The following is a 24059-nucleotide window of genomic DNA, read 5'->3' on the forward strand; positions in this document are numbered from 1 at the left end:
AACACAGACACACACACAGACACACACAGACAGACAGACAGACAGACACACACACACACACACACACACACAAGATACAGTTGAAACCTTCTTTCTGTCCTTCCCTAGTCCCATTACCCCGCTTCCGAGAGGCAACAACTAACCATGCTTAAGTTAGCATACCTTCTTTGTTGCTATACTTTCATTCTGTTAAGTCATAACAAAAGAAAATAGAGTTTTATTTTGTTTTAAATTTATAGAATTAAAAATTTTGTTTGTTTGTTTTGGTTGTTTTTAGGGCCGCACCCATGGCATATGGAGATTCCCGGGCTGGGGTTGAATTGGAGCTGTTGCTGCTGGCCTACACCACAGCCACAGCAACGCAGGATCCAAGCCACATCTTCGACCTGCACCATAATTCACGGCAACACCGGATCCTTAACCTACTGAGTGAGGCCAGGGATCGAACCCATGTCCTCATGGACACTAGTCAGGTTCATTAACTGCTGAGCCAGAACGAGAACTCCAGAATTAAGAATGTAAACTAAAGAATCTACAGTATATTTTGTAGTACAAAAAAGATAGTGTCACCTCAACATCATATTGAAGGTGATAATATGCTATGACTTTGCTACTGCAAAATTATCCTGTTTCTAATTAGGAGGGGCAACAGGGGAGTGTTTCTTTACAGAAGAATGCCAGGTAATAAATGCAGAAGGATTCATAGAGTAAGAAAAATTCCAATTTTTACATCCACCAATAATTTGGGTAAGAATCACCGGTAGATATTAAAACTACAGAAAACAAAATATGCATATACTCTCAATGTTAATCACTCCATACACTACTTATTGGTTAGAGAGATACTTCTACAACAGAGAAATCTGGCAGATATTTCCTTAACCAAATGACCTAAATAAATATTTATCACCAGAGTTTCCAGGTTGGTGAATACACAGATACCAGGGGTAGTGACATTCTCCAAGAGGACAAGGAAGCTCTGCAGCCTTCTTCATGTCTTGCCCCATATATATCTTCCATCTTGCTGTTCTTGAGTTATCCTCTTATAATAAACCAGTGATCTAGTAAGTTAAATAAATAAATATCACCAATAATGGAACAAAGTGACACCAAATGCTTCCTGCAGTGATGCAATTTGGAGAAGAATCACTGACATCAGGGATTAGCAAACTATTTTTTTAAAGGCCAATAATAAATATTAGTTTTTGTGAGTCAGACAGTCTCCGTAACAACTATGTAACTGCCACTGAAACACAAAAGCAGTACATATAATGTCTGTGGTGTAGGCTAGCATCTGCAGCTATGATTCTACCCATTGCCAGGAACTTCCATATGCTACAGGTATGGCTTTTAAAAAAACTATATTTATATATTTATATACTCATATACTTATATATAAACATAATCTTATACACTTATATGTTTATTTATTTATAAATGAGTTTCTATTTATTATATTTATACAACTTTAAGTTTTAATGACATAATGTTGTGGTAGAGTGATTCTCACTGCAGAATGAATCAAATTTAACCAGTTTCTCGACTGAGGGAGAAATACAGATAATTACGGGAACAGACAAGGTTAAGCTAAAGATGGCCAAAGGGACTATAAGAAAAGCAAGTTAGAAAGGCAAGAAAGCATCTAAAATAATGCCAAAAGGTCATTCATCACAGTGACCATTTCTGTCTGTGCAAGATTCACTCTACCACAATGTCAAACATACTTCCAGGTTTCAATGTTCAAAACTCTAGAGCAAAATGAACTAAATTCAAAACTCTTTTGCCGGAGTTCCTGTCGTGGCGCAGAGGTTAACGAATCTGACTAGGAACCATGAGGTTGCGGGTTCGATCCCTGCCCTTGCTCAGTGGGTTAAGGATCCGGCGTTGCCGTGAGCTGTGGTGTAGGTTGCAGACGCGGCTCGGATCCTGCGTTGCTGTGCCTCTGGCATAGGCTGGTGGCTACAGCTCCAATTAGACCCCAAGCCTCGGAACCTCCACATGCCGCAGGAGCGGCCCAAGAAATGCCAAAAAAAAGACAAAAAAAAAAAAAAACCTCTTTTGCCACTGAGTGAATCTACTAATTTCAGAGATCCTACATAAGCAAGCAAGGCAGTAGAAAAGAATAAAGAGGCAACTTGGAGTTCCCGTGGTGGTTCAGCGGTACCTAACCCGACTAGTATCCATGAGGACGAGGGTTCAATCCCTGGCCTAGCTTGGTGGGTTAAGGATCTAGTGTTGCCATGAGCTGTGGTGTTGGTCACAGACACGGCTTGGACCCTGTGTTGCTGTGGCATAGGCTGGCAGCTGCAGCTCTAATTCGGCCCCTAGCCTGGGAACTTCCATACGCCATACATGCAGCTCTAAAAAAAAGCCAAAAAATTAAAAATTAAAAAACAATAAAGAGGCAACTTAATGTAATGTTTAGGAGTACATGTTGTATAGCTGAACTGCCTAGGTTGGACTGAAGCTTTGCCTTGTATTAGCCATGTAATCTTAAGCAAATTTCTTAACTTCTCTGTTCCTTAGTTTCTTCACCTGTAAAATGGGGATAATAACTCCTAATGTAGAAGAAGGCTGTGAGGATGCAATAAGATAATATGCTTAAAGTTCTTAGCACCGTATCTGATACACACTAATGTTTGCTATTATTACTAGTTCAAAAACTCCTCAGTAATAAGCTATTTCATCTTTGTTATGAAGGTAATTATGAATTTACCCTCATTCACCAACCTTGCAAATTTCCACAGAACTTCAACTCAGATGACAAAGGCACAAAGCATACAACTCAAAAAATCTAAACCCCAAAGTTTATCTTTTAATCAGTAGAACACATTTCCTACATGCGCAATAGAAACAAGTAGTGTTTATATTATTGCTAACACAGCTGAAAAACATGAGAAGGCTGGACTGGGCATCTGGCTGTGATCCACATCACAACCCCCAGGTGGGGGGAGCATTCTATGGTATTTGGGAAGGAAAGAACACAGTGACCCTGCGGTGAATTCATCTTCCCTCCACACTGCAACAGCTTGAAGATTACATCTTATTCTCAAGGACTTTCAACAGAACCTATTCTGCAATATATCAAGAACACCGTAGAACTTACTACATTAACACTAAGAAACACTGTAACTCGTAATACCCACAAAGATTTTTATTTCTTTTTTTTCTCTTTTTTTTTTCTCTTTTTTTTAGGGCCATACCTGCGACATATGGAGGTTCCCAGGCTGGGGGTCAAATTGGAGCTGTAGCTGCTGGCCTATACCACAGCCACTGCAACGCCAGGTCCCCAACCCACTGAGCAAGCCCAAGGATAGAACCTGCATCCTCATGGATACTAGTCAGATTCATTTCCGCTGAGCCATGATGGGAACTCCAACACAAAGATTTTTAAATAAAAAATGTACATATTTGTTTTTACTTCAAAACCTGAATACCCTTTCGGTGATATCCTTTCAAAAGCAGGACACTCTTATAATTATCTTAGTACCAACTCTCAATCTCTCCTGAACAAGTAGATTGACTAGTCTGTCTTCTGTATGGGTTTATATGCCTCTATCATATAATTCTTAGGCAAATAATACTAAGCAGTAATACCTCTCAAAATTAGACATCCCCCCCAAAAAAAGAGTAAGGGAGAAGAGTTTGGAAATTTTACAAAGTCAACTAGGAAGTAAAATGTCAAGAATTCACTACATTTTTAAAAGTACAACTTATACTGCACACACATAAACCAGGATCTTTATTTCCAGTAACTCTCCAGAATCAGAGCTCCTCAGAGAAATGGCTAATCTCAGGGCTGGGATAGGGAATGAATAGGACAAGTCCAGAACGTCTTATACCAAAATGTAAGAAAGTGCTCAGAGAAGGATGGAGACTTGTTAAAAGGACAGGGAGCCAGACTGAAGGGGCTACCACCAGCCCAGGTGGGGATTACTGGAATATCAAAATAAAATAATGATACTAAAGAATTATAATTCTTATTGAATCAAGTAAGAATCCATGAGTCCACAATGACATAAACAAAAGATTTAAAAAATGGGGCAGGGGTACAGATTGAGGGGAAGGGTAGAAAGCTCTTCCTTAACCGTAGAAAAACAACTAATATATATAAAAGGAATGGTGGAATAAGAAAAATCACCATTTACCAATCATTATTAAAAAACCTGATTTAGGCAAGAATCATCAAAGAACACTCAACTAGTAGATGAAATTTAAGAAGTAACAGGACATTCATAGTCTCAGACTATTCCCCTGCAAGTTACTTTTCAATCACAATCAAAATTTACAGTGGAAGAGTTCCCATCGGGGCGCAGCAGAAACGAATCCGACTAGGAACCATGAGATTGTGGGTTCGATCCCTGGCCTCACTCAGTGGGTTAAGGATCCGGCATTGCCGTGAGCTGTGGTGTAGGCCAGCAGCTGTAGCTCCAATTAGACCCCTAGCCTGGGAACCTCCATATGCCACGAGTGTAACCCTAAAAAAAAAAAAAAAAAATATTTACAGTGGAGAAGCCTGGCAGACATCACCTTAACCAACATCTTCAAGTCACCACTGCCAGTAATGGGGCCAGGTCGACAGCACATGCCTCCTGATGTGATGCGCTGGGAAGTCAGCATCACTTCTATGATTTCTCTGCCAAAATCTAACTGTGAGAAAACACTGGAAAGCCATAACTGAGGGAGGCATTCTACATAACAGGACTGAACTACTCAAAACTACCAATATGATGAAATACATTAACAGATTCCAGGATAAAGAAATTAATTCAGATTAAAGGAACTGAACCAACACACGACCTTGGGTTTGTTTTTTTTTTATATATATTACAAAGGACCTTATTGGGATAAGTAAAATCTCAATAAGGTCTGTAAATTAGATAATAGCATTGTTTCAACTTTAAATTCCTGATTTTCATCACTGTACTACAGTTATATAAATGAAGTCCTTGTTTTTAGAAAATACCTACTGAAATATTTAGAGGTTAAAGGGAATCATATCAGCAAATACTTCTAAATGGTTCAGAAAGAAAAAATGGTGCAGGGTGGGCAGTAAGAAAGGGGGGAGGAGGAGGAGAAAGAAAAACTAATGTAACAAAATGCTGACATTTGGAGAATCTGTATGAAGAGCATGCAGGAACTTTTGCAATTTTTTTGGTGTGAATTTATTTATCTATTTATTTATTTTTGTCTTTTTGCCATTTCTTGGGCTGCTCCTGCAGCATATGGAGGTTCCCAGGCCAGGGGTCTAATCGGAGCTGTAGCCACCAGCCTACGCCAGAGCGACAGCAATGCAGGATCCGAGCCGCATCTGTGACCCACACCACAGCTCACGGCAATGCCAGATCCTTAATCCACTGAGCAAAGCCAGGGATCGAATCCACAACCTCATGGTTCCTAGTCAGATTCGTTAACCACTGAGCCACGACGGGAACTCCCTGGTCTGAAATTATATCAATGTAAAAAAAAATGAAGTTGGATATAAAGTCAAAACTTGGATACATCTGTCAATATTCATGGAACTGTACACTAAGATCTGTACATTATACCACATATAAATTACACTTCAATTAAAACAATAAAAGCTTATTCTAGATGTTTCATCAAATGCTGATGATTGGAACACTGTAATAATTAAAAACAAAGTTTAGGAACCCACCAAGGATCTATCAAAATGAAGCTAAGGTTCATGCCTGTTGTATTTTAAGTTTGAAATGATACTCTAGCACCAGTGAGGCGTCATCACTCTGTGCCCACAACAACCAGCAGCTCTCATGATTTCCTGGCTATACAGACAGAGGCCTGCCACCTTCCTGCCACGCTCCCCACCAGGCCCTCTGCGTGCTCAGCTGGGTAACAGTACACTCCCTTATTATTTTTTTTTTTTTAGTACACTCCCTTATTAAGCAATCTCCAAATACATAAGCCAATTTGTTATGAGCAAACCTAGACCTTAAATTTTTTTTTATTTAAAAAAAAAGAAAAGAGTGCAAAGCCAAACATGATGGTGACAGACCCTGACCAGGGCACTCACGTTGCTAATGAGCCTTGGGGAGTTACCGCGCTGGTGCCAAGCCCAGAGCAGGAGCTAGCTTCGCACCTGGCTTAGGACACAGATTAAATATCTTTCAAAGTGTTTGTAAAAGATTACTATCAATCTCAGGAGTTCCCGTCGTGGCACAGTGGTTAACGAATCTGACTAGGAACCATGAGGTTGCGGGTTCGATCCCTGGCCTTGCTCAGTGGGTTAACGATCCAGCGTTGCCGTGAGCTGTGGTGTAGGTTGTAGACGAGGTTCAGATCCCGCGTTGCTATGGCTCTGGCAGAGGCTCCGATTCGACCCCTAGTCTGGGCACCTCCATATGCCGTGGGAGCGGCCCAAGAAATAACAACAAGACAAAAAAAAAAAAGATTACTATCAATCTAATAGTCAACTTTCTTGAAATACTAATAAAACAAAGTGACTGAGACATTTCATACCTTGCTTAAGAAATACTATAAATTCCTTTACGGTTTGGTCCAAATGAACTCCATGATATACTACAGGTCTGAAATTGCGATGCTCAAATGAACGAATGAGACGAACTGTAATGGTCACTTCTTCAGAAGCCATGTGAAGAAGTTCCTGTGATAAGGGACACAAGGACAGTCTAAATAACATCAGCTTATAATTATGTACAAGCCTGAATTTCTGCCATCAGCTCTCAGGCACCCAGCCCATCTCTCCCACACTGCACAGTTACCGACAGAGTCCCCAGATCCCGGGGCAACCACAAGGGGCCCAACGTCACTCCCACCTACCCACTGTGATCCTGGACACCTTTAACATAGTCACTGATGTTGTGACTGGCAGAAAATTGACAGGATACAGAAGATGAACACAACTGACACAGGGTGTGCATGCGTGCGTGCATGCCAGGGGAGAAGTGGGGTTGCACTCAACAGAGATAGTAGCATACGGCATACCCATGACTGCTACACCAGTGATCCCCTCATCTGGCCCTGAGATGAAGTACATTTACATTAGCATCAACTATCAGGTCATGTTTTAATCTCACAAGTGCTGCCAGATTTCAGGACTGATTTAATCACATGCCATGGTACCATCCATCTTTCATACTATTGTTTAATTTGACTGTTTTATTTCACTCTAAAACTATGTATTAGTCCTATGTACCAGGTGTTAATCTTATCAGATTTAATTCTATCACCAAACTATGAGGTATTATATTCACTTTGTCTTTCTTTTTAGGGCCGCATCCACGGCATATGGAGGTTCCCAGGCTAGGGATCCAATCATAGCTATAGCTGCTGGCCTACGCCAGAGCCACAGCAACATGGGATCTGAGCCATGTCTGTGACCTACACCATAGCTCACGGCAACACAGGGTCCTCAACCCACTGAGCGAGTCCAGGGATCGAACCCACATCCTCATAGATGTTAGTTGGGTTCATTAACTGCTGAGCCACGATGGGAACTCCCTATTATACTCATTTTAAGAATGGAAAGACTCAGAGAGATTGCACTAATTGCCAAAGGTCATACAACTGATAAACAATGGAGCCAGGATTCAAGAACTAATCTGATTCCAAATTCTATGCTCTCTCTCATTCTGTGGGAAAAATCACCCAAAATTATTTCCTCCAAAAAATCTGCAAAGTTGCCAATGTTTTAAGAATACAATTATGGTATATTTTAAACTAGTAGTAACTACTTCATGTTTTCCACTTTGCATACAACTTTCAGCCATAATATACAAGTACTAAACATCTGTAATACAATAAACATCAGATGTCAGGAGTTCCTGCTATGACGCAGCAGGTTAAGGATCTGGTGTTGTCTCTGCGGCAGCAAAGGTTCAATCCCTGGCCCATCATTGAGATCCATCATTGCTACAGCTGTGGCATAGGTCACAGCTGCAGCTTGGATTAGATCTGTGGCCTGGGAACTTGCATATACTGCAGGTGAGGCCAAAAAAGAAAGCAAGCAAGAAAGAAAGGATATCCAACCTCACCACTAATCAGACAAATTCAAAATAACAATGAGATATATTAGCTATTAAACCAACAAACTAAAATGTCTGACAATATCTAGTGATGACAAGGGTGTAGAACAACGTCACTCCCACCTACCCACTGTGGGCAATTCAAATGGGTGCTACTTTTGGGGACAATGTGGCAATATTTAGTAAAGCTGAAGATTCACATACCTTTTGATGCAGCAATTTCATTCATAAGCAGGTACCCTAGGGAATCTCTCACATATGTGCACAAGAACTGTAAAATAACATTAATAGTAACGTTATTTGTTACTTGCCAAAACTGGAAACTAAATGTCCATTCACAGTTAAACAGATAATTATGGCATTCTCATACAATGAAATAGCTCAAACAGTAAAAATGAATGGACTTGAAGTATGCATATCACCATAGATGAATCTCAGAAACAGTATGGTGAATGGAAAAAACGCAAGACACAGGAGCATGAAAGCACACTACAGTTTATACAAATTCAAAAACATAGCTTTTATTATGTTTAAAAGGGGATCAATTGCTCTCTCTGAGGCAAAGAAAAGAGTCTGCAATTAGAAGTACATAGGTGCTTCAATTATATTGGCGGCATTTTATATCTTAAGCAGGATGTTAAGTAGAGATCGTATACAATGATTAATCTTTATCCCTTTTAGTGTGTCTGGAATATTTCATAATATATATGAACAAGCCACACTAATTTGGCCTAGAAGTCTCTCTGAATCATAGAATGCTTATACAAATATTTCATGTTCGACAGAACATGTAGCATATTATGTATGAAAAGCAAAGGTTCAAGCTGTTTTAATGCATAAAATAATCTGTAATTAAAGTTAGCATACTGTTTATAATGAAACAAGTGGTTTTTAAGAAACTGAAAATAGTATTTTCCCTTTAAAATAAGGATTCACTTTATAATTTGTGACTAATGATCTTACATTAAATCCAATAATTCTAATATTAGGTGCTCTACTATTTATTATTAAATCTGGTTTTACAGTGCTCACCCCAAATTCCGATCCTAGAATGGACCAAATAATGGCAGTTCAACAGACATCTACAAATTTACAATTTAAAATATACTTGACGTACTTAATAAAGACTGTCTTGAGAAAGGGATATTAGAAAAGATTCCATATTTTAGAAGCAGTGTTAAAATGTTTTTGAAAATTATGACCAGCTTCTTCCTCCTGTCACCTAGCCCACAAAACAACAAAGAAGCCCTATAAAATACATCACACACATCACCCACACATGCTGGGAAGGCCTAGAATGCAATCCAAGTTCCCAAAGAGTTTAGGGCTGGACAGATCTAATCTAATTATCCACTTTACCCCTTAGCCCCAACATACAGTTGGACTGCAATAAACAGTAGCTACTTTTATCAACAGTCTACTTAGGATTAAATAGGTTTGGCCATAAAGATAGCTTGTGCAAGCAGTAGACAAAGATACTGCATTCCCAGGTGCAGTGAAGTAAATCATATAAATGGTTTAACCAAGGAGGTTCTAGCAGGCTGGCACATGTATGCCTTACGAAACTTTTATAATTGTAGGTGTGTTTTTTCACTTAATAAAAAGCTGCCCAAATATTATACTTTAATAGTTGAAGTGTTCAATTTGACACTGCAAATTTGCATTAATATCTAATTTTGGCCAACAATGTACTTTCATCTTTATCAGAAATTTGCTGTCATTTATACTCAGTAACTAAATCATAATAGCTACTATCAAAATGAAACCATCACTTAATTTGCCTCAAGGACTATGGGAAACTAACTAAACGTTAGTTTAGGGAGGCAGACATACTGAAGAGACAGCTTGAAAAGCCAATATTACAGATTATAAGCGTGACATCTTCCCAGGAGGCTTGACCTACTTTAAAAAAACAAAATTGATCAAGTTTTTTAACTATAGTTGATTTACAATGTTGTGCCAATTTCTGCTGCACAGCAAAATGACCCAGCCTTACATATACATACATTCCCTTTCTTTTATTATCTTCCATCATGATCTATACCAAGAGACTGGATATAGTTCCCAGTAGGACCTCATTGCTTATCTGTTATAAATGGAACCTCAGACTCCTAGTTTATCCCACTCCCTCTCCTCCCCTTTGGCAAGCACAAGTCTGATGTGTATGTCTGTGAGGCTGTTTCTGTTTTGTGAAACTGACCAAGCTTAAAAGACTCAAATGAAAGGACAGAGAAACCAGAAGCAATAATTTAGGGATAAATTAATAAAAAATATTGAAGGACGTGAAAAAAGATTTGAATAAATGAAATGGTAGACCATGTTCTTAACTATGAAGGCTCAAAGTTCTAAAGAAGTCAATTTTCCCGAAATTGTTCTAAAGATTAAATAAAACCTCCATCAGAACATAAAACAAAAAATCTCAATCAGAATAGGGTGATCTGGATTTGTCACAAATATTTCTAAAATCTACTTGGAAGAAAAGGCTTGTAAGCTTAGCAAAGTCATAAAAGAAGAAAAAAGAGACACTGTAAACCAGCTATAATGGAAAAAAATTAAAATCATTTAAAAAAAAGAAAAAGAAAAGAGAGCAGTAGTACCAATTATTAAAACACGCTACAAAAACAACAGCCAGACATATAAGAATAGTACATGTATAAGCTGGGATGATTTTCATGTATTTACAAAATCCAATAACAAAAATGTTAAAGGACAATCAAGCTAAAGAAATTTAAGCTGTGACACTGAGGACTGACAAATCAGTAGAACACAACAGAAAACTCAGAAACAGACTCAATATTGGAGCTTTTTTTTTTCTTTTTAGGGCTAGGGGTTGAATCAGAGCTACAGCTGCCTGCCTACACCACAGCCACAGCATCTTGGGATCCGAGCCACGTCTGCAACCTACACCACAGCTCACGGCAACACTGGATCCTCAACCCATTGAGCGAGGCCAGGTTTGGAACCCGCAACTTCATGGTTCCTAGTTGGATTCCGCTGTGCCACGATGGGAACTCTAATACTGGAGCATTTAGTGTAAAAGTAGTATTTCACATCTGGGGGGAAAACAAAGTTTATTTAATTAATGGCATTGGGAAAACTGGTCAGACATCTGAAAAACAGTAATGTTGGACTCTTCATTCCTTATACAAAATATACTGCATGTGGAACAAATATTTAAATGTAACTGTAAAATCACAGGGAGGCACAAAAATGTATACACATTTTTATAATCTTAAGGTAGGAAAGACCCTTCTGAGCAAATAAAAGGTAGCAACCATCAAGAAAAAGGCTGACAGATAAAATAAAAAATGGAAGACCAATATCCTAATAGAAACATGGGTAAAAGTAATTAATAGTTAATTGGCTAAATTTTTAAGATGTCAATAACATGAAAAGATGACCAACTTTAGTAGTAACTAAAGAACTAAAAACAGAAAGAGTAAGATATCAATTTGCCATCAGACTAGTAAAGTTTTTAAAATTAAAAACTGGCCATACCAGTGTTGGCAAGGATCTAGAAAAATAAATATATTATATACTATTGCTACAAACATAAAATGATACAGCCTTTCTGGAGGGGAGTGAGGTAATCGACATCAAAAATTTCAAATTTGCTTACACTTTGACGTGGCAGTTTCTCTTCTACTAATTTATCCAGAGAAGACAATCACATCAAATATTTTAAAAGCTATGAGTTTATAATGACACTTTTTAAAAAGCCAATTACTCACTCTGAAAACAGGGCACTTGTTTTTCTGAAAACTGGCTTACCAAGGTGGGGGTGGGGGAGTTGAAATGGGAAAAATAACCAAACTCTTACATAGACTGTATTTCAAGGTTACCAAATAGCTGATGAAGAAAGTTTTCCTTTATAGAAAAATTACAACTAAAAAGCACAGAAAGAAGGATAGAATTTAAAAATCATGATTTGCATGCCTATCAGGATGGCTAAAATAAAACAGTGATAACACCAAATGCTGGTGAGCCTGCAGAGAAGCTAGATGTCTCATTCATTGCTGGTAGGAATGCAAATTGATACAGTCACTCTGGAAAAGACTATGGAAGTTTCTTACAAAACTAAACATGTGCAGGAGGTCCCTGGTGGCACAAAGGGTTAAGGACTGGCATTGCCACTTCTATGGCTCAGGTCACTGCTGTGGCACAGGTTTGATCCCTGGCCCAGGAATTTCCTCATGTCACAGGCATGGCCAAAAACCAAAAACAAACATGGGTTTATCATATGACCCAGCAAATGCACTCTTGGGCATTTATGTCAGAGAAACGAAAACTTATTTTCACACAAAAACCTACATGTGAATGCTCATGGCATACTCACGCATAATACCCCCAAACTGTGAACAACTCAAATGTCCTTCAACATGTGAATGGTTAAACCAACTTGTTATATCCATAAACCAACTTGGTATAGCCATATAATGAAATAAAAAGGAATAAACTATTAATACATATAATAATTTTGATGGATCTCAAGAGAATTAAACTGAAAGAAAAAAGCCAATCTCAGAAGTTACATACTGTGAAGTTCCATTAATATATCATTCTTACAATGACAAAATTATAGAAATGGAGAACATATTAGTTTTGCTGAGGTTAGCAGGGAGGGAAGGAGGTGGTTGTGGCTATAAAAGGGTAGCATGAGGAGTTCCTGTCCTGGCTCAGTGGTTAACAAATCCAACTATGAACCGTGAGGTTGCAGGTTCGCTCCCTGGCCTTGCTCAGTGGGTTAAGGATCCGGCATTGCCGTGAACTGTGGTGTAGGTTGCAGACTCGGTTTGGATCCTGTGCTGCTGTGACTCTGGCATAGGCCGGTGGCTACATCTCTGATTCGACCCCTAGCCTGGGAACCTCCATATGCCATGGGAACAGTTCAAGAAAAGGCAAAAAGACAAAAAAATAAAATAAAATAAAAGGGTAGCATGAGAAATCCCTGTGACGGAAATTTTCTGACTTTTGACTGTGGTATTATCCACATTTATCTACACATGATAAAATTGCACGGAACTAAATACACATGCATGTGCACACATACACACATAAAAAGAGGTAAAACTACTGAAATCTCAATACAGTCCATACATTGTATCAACCTCAATTCCCTGAATGAACTATTGGACTACACTGAAGCCAGATGTTACCCTTGGGGAAAACTGGGTGAAGGGCATAAAGGGATCACTCTATATTATTTCTTACAACTGCATGTGAATCTATATTTATCTCAAAATAAAAAGCTGCTAAAAGCCACCATTTTGAAAACCTTAACAAAATAATGAAGGTAGGCAATGTTTATAAAGGGGTGCCAAAATCATTAGGTAAAAAGATTGATGGGAAACTTTTAGAATAGATACTTCAGGGGCTGAAAATAATTGAACTTAGTAATCAAACCTAACAAATGAGTCAAGCATCTGGATCTAACTCACCATTTATGGGCTATGATAGTGTCTGGAAGAACAAGCTAAATGACACCACAAGGAGACTTTCAGCCAAGTTCGGACTGTAGAAAATTCTAATGAATTGGTTTCTTCAACAAATAGTTAGCATGAGATATACAGAAGGGGAAGAAGGTTATAAACTAAAAGAGTCTTAAAACAGATATATCAACCAATGCTTAGACCTTGCATGGACCCTGATTTGCATATTATATAATGTTAGAAATTAATGCTATTTATTTAATATTATTATGTTTTGTGTAGTGGAGTATTAAAAGACTGAGGTATATAGGTGTAATGATATTATGACTGGCACCTGCTTTCAAATATTCTGACAGAGGAAAAACAATTATGGATGTGTAGATTAAAAAAATGGTAGAGGAGTTCCCATTGTGGCTCAGTGGTAACGATTCTGACTAGTATCCATGAGGTTCAATCCCTAGTCTCGCTCAGGATCCAGCATGGCCATGAGCTGTGGCATACATTGCAGATGTGGCTTGGATCCCACATAGCTGTGGCTGTGGTACAGGCCAGCAACTACAGCACCAATTCAACCCCTAGTCTGGGAACTTCCATGTGCCATGGGTGTGACCCTTAAAAAATAGAACCACACAAAAAGTTTTTAATTTAAAAATTTTAAAATGGTAGAACACTAGTGACTGCTGAAGCTGGGTATATGAGGGACTTCATCATACAAAAATTTTAATTTTTCATAGTGAAATTATTTTAAGAGAAGATAAGTTCAAAAGATGTATGTTCAAGGAAGTTTTTTCTATTCACATGCTTCTAATAGTTTATAAAAATTAGAATCCACTTAAATGTTTATCAATAAAGACCTAGTTAAGTAAATTATGTCACACCATAAAATAAAATCACCTGCTGCCTTAAACAGTGAAATAAATCTAGAGATACTAACTTTAAAAGATGGCTAGGAGATCCCATTGTGGCACAGCAGAAATGAATCCGACTAGAAACCATGAGGTTGTGGGTTCGATCCCTGGCCTTGCTCAGTGGGTTAACGATCTGGCGTTGCCATAAGCTGTGGTGTAGGCCACAGAAGCAGCTCGGATCTGGCATTGCTGTGGCTCTGGCAGAGGCCAGCAGCAACAGCTCCAATTAGACTTCTAGCCTGGGAACCTCCATATGCCGCAGGTGCAGCCCTATAAAAAGACAAAAAAAATGTTTTTCAATAAAAATAAAAGATGGCTATGACATAGTAGTGAATGAAAAAACAAGTTAGAAAACCACAGATGCTCCGTATGCATCATAAGCATAGAAACATGTCCAGTGCAACATTTACCAAAATGTTGCCAGGAGTTATCTCTGAATGGTAAAAATCCAAGAGACTGTTATTTGCCTTATATATTTTTAATACTGCTTGATTTTTTAAATTTAATTTTTATTTTATTTTCAAGTATAGTTGATTTACAATGTATTAGTTTCAGGTGTACAGCAAAGTGATTCGGTTATACACATACATATATCCATTCTTTTTCAGATCTTTTTCCCCATATAGGTTATTACAGAATATTGAGGCCCTGTGCTAGGATTATCTATATATAAAAGTGTGATTATGTTAATCCCAAACTCCTAATTTATCTCCCCCACCACCACTGTTCCCTTTTGGCTACTGTAAATTTGTTTTTGAAGTCTGGGAGTCTGTTTCTGTTTTGTAAATAAGTTCATTTGTATCAGTTTTTACGATTCCACATATAAGAGATATCATTTGATATTTTACATTCTCTGACTTACTTCACTTGTATGATAATCTCTAGGTCCACCCATATTGCTCCAAATGGCATTATTTCATTCTTTTTAATGGCTAAGTAATATTTCACTGCATATGTGTACCATATCTTCCTTATCTATTCCTCTGTCAATGGATACTTGGATGGCTTGATGTTTTAATAATGATTATGTGTTTTGAAACATGCACTATTCTAATGCTTGTGGTATACATTAAGGTAGTTTAGTTTTTAAAAATAAAGTACTTCTATTTCCTTTAAGAAAAAAGAGCTAACTAAACAAAAGCAAACAATACAGTACTCACCAAACACTATAAAGGACAGAGAGGGTTGAAGGCTTATTATACTACTGACATGTATAGAGGGACATCAAATAGATCCAAAAAGTATTCAGCAGTCAGAGATACTAGAAGGAAGTCATGTGCCAGGACGAGTCTACACCTGTGTAATGTGGCTTCCATACTCAACCCCTCCCTGCCCCTCAGATGGTATTTGTCACCACCACAACCCACATATCACCCAGCAACAGCAAAAGCCCATAGTTTCCCAGATATACAAGGCTGTTTCCAAGCCTCTGCCACACCTCTCCACCCCTAGATTTTCTCCAAACCCCCTGGGTCCCTCATTTCCTCACCTTGAAGGCATCCTCTAAAATCTGGCCTGGGACCATCTGCTCCAGGACAGCGTCACAGTCAGCTCCTCCTCTGCCCCAGCTCAGCCAAAGGCCCTTCTCCATCCATAGCACCTGGCCATGCTGTACTGCAGTCGTTTATTTATGGTTTATTTTTGTAAATCCAGCAACATGTGTGTCATGAGACACATCACAGCCTCCATCAATGTGTGAATAACTGCAGGGCTGAGGAACACCTGAATTCCTCCTGACACAGCAGTCCTACACTACAGCCATAGACCCAGGTTCTATGAGCTTTTCCAGGGCCCACAAAAGTGTGTGAGACATGAAGAAAAACCAGAAAGTGAAATGGCCAAAACATGAAAATTTTTAAAAATCAAAATTAACATTTAGGTAGCTACTTACAACACATAATATTTCAACAGCAATTCAACTCTATTTATAACTATGTGTTAGATTAAATATAGGATATTGGTACATTTCTTAAGATGTAGGGTGGAGATTTGAAAAGTAACAGTGCCTAAGGCTTAGGAAGGACTTCAAAACTTCCCTGCATAAAAAAACCTGTTCTGGCTGATACCTTACACAGATGGTTTGGGGTAATGAAGAAAACTCCATACCCAAAGCAAAGCAAAACACTTAAAAACAAAGGAACAAACGGAGTTCCAGTCATGGCTCCACGGTTAACGAATCTGATTAGCATCCATGAGGACACAGGTTCCATCCCTGGCCTTGCTCAGCAGGTTAAGGATCCGGGGTTGCCCTGAGCTGTGGTGTAGGTCACAGATGCAGCTCGGATCCTGCATTGTTGTGGTTGTGGTGTAGGCCAGCAGCTACAGCTCCACGCAGCCTGGGAACCTCCATGTGCTTTGGAAGCGGGGGGGGGGGGGGACCAAAAAAAACCCTAAAGCAAACACAAAATCCATGTAGGAACCCCTCACAGGCAGCTCCCAGATCCCTGATAGGTAACACACTGCATTATCAGAGCCAAGAATGGATGCAGCTCAGTACCCACCCATCCCAGAGGACCAGCCTTACACATTAGGTTGGGACTGCTTTTTATGGCCCAGGCTCCAGCAGTGTGAATAGGGAAGATGGAAATTCAGCACGCATTGGTCAGGGAAAGGCAAGACAAACTGCAAGCCAGGTTCCCTAACAGCCCAATGGCTCTCATTCTCCAGCTGGCACCTCTCTCTGTGGCAAAGTTCTGAGTTGAAGAGCTGTACACCAGCTGGGGGTGCAGGGGCTCCTCAGATGAACAAAAAGCTCACAGTCCAGCATTATTATAAGCACAAATCATGCCTATGTACAAAGTAACTATAGCTGATTCTGGTTACTTGCAGTGGGTATCTGTAAAGTGGTCTCAAACATTGACTTCTTGAGTACTGAACCACTGCTCCTGGGGAAATTCAGGGTCTGATTCTGACCTCAACTAGGAACATGAACTTTGTTGATTCACAGGGATCACCATTCTGAGTACACTGGGGAATGACCAAGAAAGTCTCTGAGTACTGCCTTTAGAATTACAAGTTTTAGTGAGTAGGCAAATTTACAAATACACAATCTGTGAATGAGGATTGACTATATTACCCTCCCTACCACCCGCACCCCCCCTAAAAAAAAGTACATTTGCCTTCCAGTATTTGAAGAAAGCATGCTCTTTTGACCTTTTTGTAAGAGAATGGAGGAGAATCCAAAATGGGCTTCAGAGTTAGAAGTTTTAAGTGTAGAAAAGCACTCAATACTCAAGCAGCTAGCATGGAAAAGAGTCTACACCAGGCAAAAGAATGCACCGACTGACCTTCCTTTCTGCAACAGGCAAGTTTCAGAGAAGGGGTATATCTGAGTTGAAGTTTAACAGATTCCCAAGGTGTATCATTTTGAAAACCTAAAATATTTTGTAGTCATATCTACTCCATAAATTTAAGTACTGTAAAATAAAAACTGTCATATATTTAAGTTTGCTTTAAACCTTATCTTACCCATTAGAAAAAAAGGTACCACTTTCAAAAAACTAATGTTCTAACCACATACAAAAAAATATGTATGTATATTACTCACATTAAATGCTTAATTTTCCTCTAGATTTAGGAACTAAGGTTACAGGGCAAAGAGTCCATTAACCTTCTTTTTGAAACAAATCAATAAAAAGAAGATAAGAAATACCATTTTGTCTTCCTTTATATGGCATAATCAGGTATAAAAATGGGAAAAAGGATTCTGCTAAAATGAAAATTACTCAATATGCAAATGATTCTCACTTAATGATTCTGGAGTAAAAAAACATGTGTACTACTAAATATCATCCAACTATGTCATTTTATCCCCCAAAGTTGTGGTGCCGGGGGCGGGGGGAACCTACATTCTTTTTACTATTCTTCTTAAAAATACTGAGCACCAAGCATATAGCTAAGTAGGTGAATGAGAACTGTTCACCTTTGAAAGAGAGCATAACCTTGGCAAATTTATAACTTTATAGAAAATTTCAAAAGTTCATAAGAATGACAAATTATAATCAAGTCTCATTTAAGACTATGCCTAAATGTTAATTCCACTTTAATATATGCTGGCCTACTTCAAAAGCACAATTAAAAAAAAAAAAAAAAAGGGATGCGGGTTTGATCCCTGGCCTTGCTTAGTGGGTTAAGGATCTGGCGTTGCCGTGAACTGTGGTATATGTCACAGACTAGGCTTGGATCCCAAGTTGCTGTGGCTGTGGTGTAGGCCAACAGCTGGAGCTCTGATTCAACCCTTAGCCTGGGAAATTCCATATGCTGCGGATGTGACCCTAAAAAGACCAAAAAAAAAAGAAAGAAAGAAAGGAAAGAAAGAAGAAAAGAAAGAAAAAAAAGTTAACAGGAATTTGGTGTTAATTTTTTCAAAAGCATATTTCTAGAATATGAACCTAAGTATATATTTATAGAGTAGGACCATGTGAGGATCAAATAAACATTTGAAAACCTCTTGGACTTTTTCTTCTAAATGTTTAGTTATATAATTCAAATCAAAGTAGTACTATTTTAGAAAAATCAGTTTATTCATCTTTCACTGACATAAAACTTTTGAGGAAGATATTTTCAATGTATTAACTTATGAAAGATTTTATAGTCTTTGACTTCAATCCTTTTTTCTTTTTTGGCCACCCTGTGCATATGGAGTTCCCTGGCCAGATCCAAGCCATAGCTGCAACCTAAGCTGCAGCTGTGGCAACACTGGATTCTGAACCCACTGTGCCAGGTGGGGATCGAACCTGCATACCAGTGACCCCAAGATGCCACCGATCCTGTGGTGCCACAGTGGGAACTCCTCAACCATTTTTTAGATAGATTAAAAAAATAAAGTCTCATACCTCAGGTGTTTAAGATAGCACAGGGAGTGCAAAATAAATATTAGCTAAATTAGAAGACTAAACAAATGCTTCTGTATGCTGTAACTGCTTCATTGCAAAATGACATTAGCAGATGGCCTCTCTTGAGGAAGAGTCGCAGACAATTCTAATAAATAAACCCTTAATAGCTGTTCACCCTGAGAACTCCACCCACTGACAAATCAACACCACAGACCCACTTTTGTGATCTTCAATGTGGGGCAAGTACACAAAATCATAATTTGTTTTCTCTGCTCAAGGCAGGTAACACTCTCAGAGAACTAAGTATTCTGGACAGTTGAGTTTTTCAAAGAGTTTGAGACTTAACTGTTTGGAAAGAGTATCTCACACACTTTCCTTCTTGTTTTATTTTTTATTATTATTATTTTTTTTTAGGCCACACCCAGGGCCTATGGAAGTTCCCATGCTAGGAGTCAAATCGGAGCTGCAGCCACTGGCCTGCATCACAGCCACAGCAACGCCAGATCCAGGCCGCATCTGCGACCTACACGACAGTTCATAGCAACGCCAGATCCTTAACCCACTGAGGGAAGCCAGGGATCATACCCACGTCTTCATGGATACTAGTCAGGTTCGTTAACTACTGAGCCATGACGGGAACTCATTTCCTTCTTGTTTTAAATAAGATACACTGAATGTAAATTCTACTTTTCTTGATACACAATCAGCAGTGAGAATGTTAATCCTTGAACAGCATGTGTGGGAGACAACTCTTCATGGCTCTCTCAAGCTTCTGTACATCCTGTGAGCAGTGGCGCTAACTTGTTCTAGCTCTCAAATATCTCTTTAAGATGTGTACATAGCAAACAGTCTAGAAAGACAGATACTATCTCCCTCCAGAGTAGAGGGCAGATTTGTTTGCAGCCCTTTATAATAACTGGATTACCTAAACACAAGATTCTACAGGTGTGGATTTATGGGGCAAAAGGAAATGACATAAAACAGGGAACTCATGCTGTTGGCTGTGCTGTAATACAATCCTTTGTCTCTAACCCAGGAGTCTCATGCCTTCTACCAGTTTCCAGCAAACTGTGACAAGCTGACTTGTCATATTCCAAGTAGGATAAAATCTCAAGATTCTTTACAGTTCTTGACAGTTGGTGACAAGGATGGGCTGCTAGCGGAAACATGGCTTTCTGGAACAGAAAAGACAAATGTCTCATGTATTTAGGGCATATAAGATTTCCTGGGATCCAGCAGCAAATGTTCTTGTCCAAGTGGTGGGTGTGGGGGAGTAAGGGTTAATTAACTTTCAGAGGATAAGCAACCAAAGGGAGGATTACAACAAACTGCCACAGGGTTCTTGGGTTGTTGCTCACTCTCCTTGGGGTGGGAGGAAAAAGGAATGCTATCATGGTGATAAGGCATAAGCCCTGTGGCCCCACATAAGAGGAAGTGTGGCTGGAGCTATTCAATAGAATCCCCAGAGATAAATTACGTCAGCAATGAGGTTCTAGAGCTTTTGGGAGACTCAAGTTCATTGAGTTATGAAGTGCCACTGGGCCATTTGAAACTAAAAATATGTGTGCCTTGCTTACTGACACAGAGCTCCTCCCTCCTCTGACCCCTGACCCCTCCCCTTGCCCTCTAGCCTGACATTGCTTTTAGGAGGTTGACTGGGTTCCTCTGAGGTCTCTCTGTCCCCAAGTGAGACCGAAAGCCTCATGTATACTGGGAAACTTGAGGGAAAGGAGGGACTCAAACTTTTATGGTTCTGTGTATTCAGGCACCCAAGTCACTGTCCTACCTGGCCTGTGCAGGAGGAGGTACTGAGATTCTAGCCAGCGGGGTTTGGATGGCATTCATAGTGGGAAAGGGAAACTAACATGACATAGTAGACGGGGTCCTTCAGGCCAATTGAAAGTACTGTTTCTATATCTGATTGTACCGATGATGTGTATATATCCTCACACTTCTCTGTCCATAGTGCTAGGGGGGATTCTCCCCCATCAGGAAGGGCTACAGGTAGAGAAACGCTAATTGGAGAAATCCCCCCTGCCATTTGTCATCAGTAGGTGGGTTAGGACAGCATACAACTGCCCTACCCACTGATGTTCAGTTTACAATATATAAAAGATATTCTGTTGGTTGGCAAGTCAGAAACCTGAGTCTCAATGATCCTGACTATACTGTTATCACAGCTCTGGCCATCAAGGTACAACAGCTTCTTCCCCCAGCCTCCAGTCACCAAAAAGGAAGCTGAGCCCCTTGATGAACTCTTTGGATACTGGAGACAGTGTGTGCCTGAGATGGCTCTTTGACATGTTAGCATAGCCGAGCTGAGGGATGAGTCCCAGAATGCCATTTCTGGCATGCTTCTGGTTACTCTGGGCCACAAGGGAATTTTTTCTCCTGAGAGAGGAAGAAGGGGGCAGTGACCATTTTGCAGATGTAATTAAAATCCATAATCAGCTGGTCTTAAACTAATCAAAAGGGAGATTTTCCTGGGTGAGACTGACTTGATTAGTTAGGAGACCATTAGGAGGAGTGAGGCATCCCTGAGCCCAGAAACTCCAAACCACAGTGGGGTCTGCACTTCCTCCACCTTCCCCTGGACCCTCTCTCCTGACTGCTGCCACAGCTGATGTCTATGCGGTCCAGCCTGCCCCTCATGGGCCCTTCCTTACTGCTGGACTCTGAGGGGCTTTTTATTTTTATTTATTTATTTAGGCTCTTTAAGGCCACATGTGCAGCATGTGAAAGTTCCCAGGCTAGGGGTCGAATGGGAGCTGCAACTGCAGGCCTACATACCACAGCCACAGCAACATCAGATCAAAGCCATGTCCGAGACCTACACCACAGTTCAGGGCAATGCCGGATCCTTAACCCACTGAGCAAGGCTTGCAAGGACAAACCCAAATCGTCATGGATACTAGTGGGGTTCATTACTGCTGAGCCACAATGCAAACTCCCGTCCTCTGGATTTTCCACCAGCTTAGCCAGCCATGGAGTAAACCAATTCCATGTGTGGTGTGTGTATGTGAGGGGTGTGTGTACATGTGAGGAGTGTGTGTGTGTTCTGCATCTTGTCCCTACTGGTTCTGCTGCTTCTCCAATTGAACCCTCATTGACTCAGTCTTCACTTGGACATTTTACTTGCTCTTTTAAGTTAACGAGACAGCATCTTAAGCGGTACCTAAACCAACTGGCTGCATCAAAAGTGGCCAGCAAGCTTCAGCATGTCTCTACTTTTGGGGCCCACAACCCTAATAAGCCTTAGAGATATCATTCTCTGTAGCCAATGATTTTGCCAACTGGAGCCTTTAGCAAAGGCAGACAGCTTCCACCCAGAGGTGCCCCTTTTGGTCTTGGACTCCTCACCTCCCTGACACAGCTTCTGATTCTTTAACCTAATATTCCCATTTAGGTGTGAGTCAACTCCAGCTTGATGACTAATAAGGTGGGAAGAATCAAACAGGTTCACTTGTCAAATGGAAATGATATATTTAACAACTCAGCAAGTCAGGTCCTATAAGCATGTCAGCTTGATGTAGAAAAGTGGCAGCTTTCCCTCTGGGGAAAACTTTCCTCTCCACTCCAAGAGCAAAGCCACTGACTCGACAGGATCCTCTATTCACCAAGATTCCGCTAAATGCCTGGACCTAGTTCACAAATGGTTTGGCTAAGCTCCAACCTAGCAGTATCCACTGGCCTAGTGGCTGTTCAGCCTCAGCTCCAGCTGTGAAGAAGTGAAAATGGACACAGTCACTCCGATCAGTGGAAGGAGTCAAGGCTGTTCCCACAGCTCTAGCTATAATATTCCCATAGATGAGTCTTAAAAATACTTACTCTTAGCTGTTGTCAAAGGTCTAGCTGTTTGATCTGCCTCTTGGAAAACCACAAAGGAGCAAATTAAAGACACTTCTCTTAGGGTTGTGAATGGTAGAAACAATTCACAGCTGTTGACTGAGGCACCTGAGTGACTCATTTGGATGCCTACAAAAGGACCTGTTCTCCAACAAGCCCACCTGGACCCAACTGATGATGGAGCCTGCACTGCCCAGGTTGCCACCATTGCTGCCTGACCATCCATTATCATGCACAGCAAAGGACACAGCTTCTGATGCAGAGCCACCATAACAGGCTGACTTATGACTCTGGTCAGAAGCTGACCCTTAAGTCCTGCTGTGAGGGAAGCCACATCACATTGTCCCCTCCTGTTTCCAGCGAACTGACTGCATATGACCCTCGATCTCCTCCCAGGACTCCACAGCCCTGATGACATTTTTTCAGGTTAGTGTTTATCTTTCCAACCAGCTGACCCCAGTCATACCACTGTGACCCCTGAAATAAATCTGTGCCATGTGCTTGGTTTTTCCATACTATGTGCAATCTGGCAATAGAACATCTTTTATCACAAATGCTAAGGAACAAGGTATTTATTGTAGCAGGGCAAAACTTGCCACCCCAAAATGTCTCTGACGTGCATGTGGATTATTTCCAGCTGAAAACAATTAAGGCCCAAGATTCAAGAAGAAACTTTGACCTTCCTCCTAATTGATTAAAAAAATTTAGATAGTGGGCCTGTTCCAGGAATAGAGCTATCACCGGAGATAAATGCAAAAGACATGGGTGGGATGTGATGGAGGACCAGGGTCTGAAGATCAGAGTCCACTCGGTATTCCACTGTCTCTGCCCAGCCCAGCAAATGTTTATTTGCCAAACATTTGCTTATCCACCTCCATATGAATTGTCTTCCTTCCTCTAAAGTCCTAAACCACAACCCCCAATATCCTCTTTTGTCTTTAGCTGGAGATGTATTTAAGGTGAGGGTTTCAGACATTTTGGCAAGTTACTCAGTCTTTCTGGATCTCACCCATGTACACACGTTAGACTTTCAGT

General features: G+C 40.1%; 1 protein-coding gene across 8 annotated transcripts in view; it reads right to left on the reverse strand.

Moving 5' to 3' along the window:
• Positions 1–24059, reverse strand: part of C3H2orf76 (chromosome 3 C2orf76 homolog) — a 66324-nt gene that overhangs the window by 31598 nt on the left and 10667 nt on the right. For 2 of the 8 annotated variants that reach the window (XR_007133957.1, XM_047772109.1), the window contains exons 1-2: positions 15833–16494; positions 8211–8277 (exon numbers count right to left, since the gene is read on the reverse strand). Coding sequence is in view for 7 of the 8 variants with exons in the window: in XM_047772109.1 (XP_047628065.1) it covers positions 8211–8277; positions 15833–15934 (169 nt within the window). In the remaining variant the exon portion in view is untranslated. Of the gene's footprint in view, positions 1–910; positions 1062–6480; positions 6626–8210; positions 8278–15832; positions 16495–24059 lie in introns of those variants that run through there. The other 6 variants (XM_047772110.1, XM_047772112.1, XM_047772115.1 and 3 more) reach the window with 4 other exon arrangements.

The sequence above is a fragment of the Phacochoerus africanus genome, chromosome 3 (assembly GCF_016906955.1).
Source record: "Phacochoerus africanus isolate WHEZ1 chromosome 3, ROS_Pafr_v1, whole genome shotgun sequence".
NCBI classification, from domain to species: Eukaryota; Metazoa; Chordata; class Mammalia; order Artiodactyla; family Suidae; genus Phacochoerus; species Phacochoerus africanus.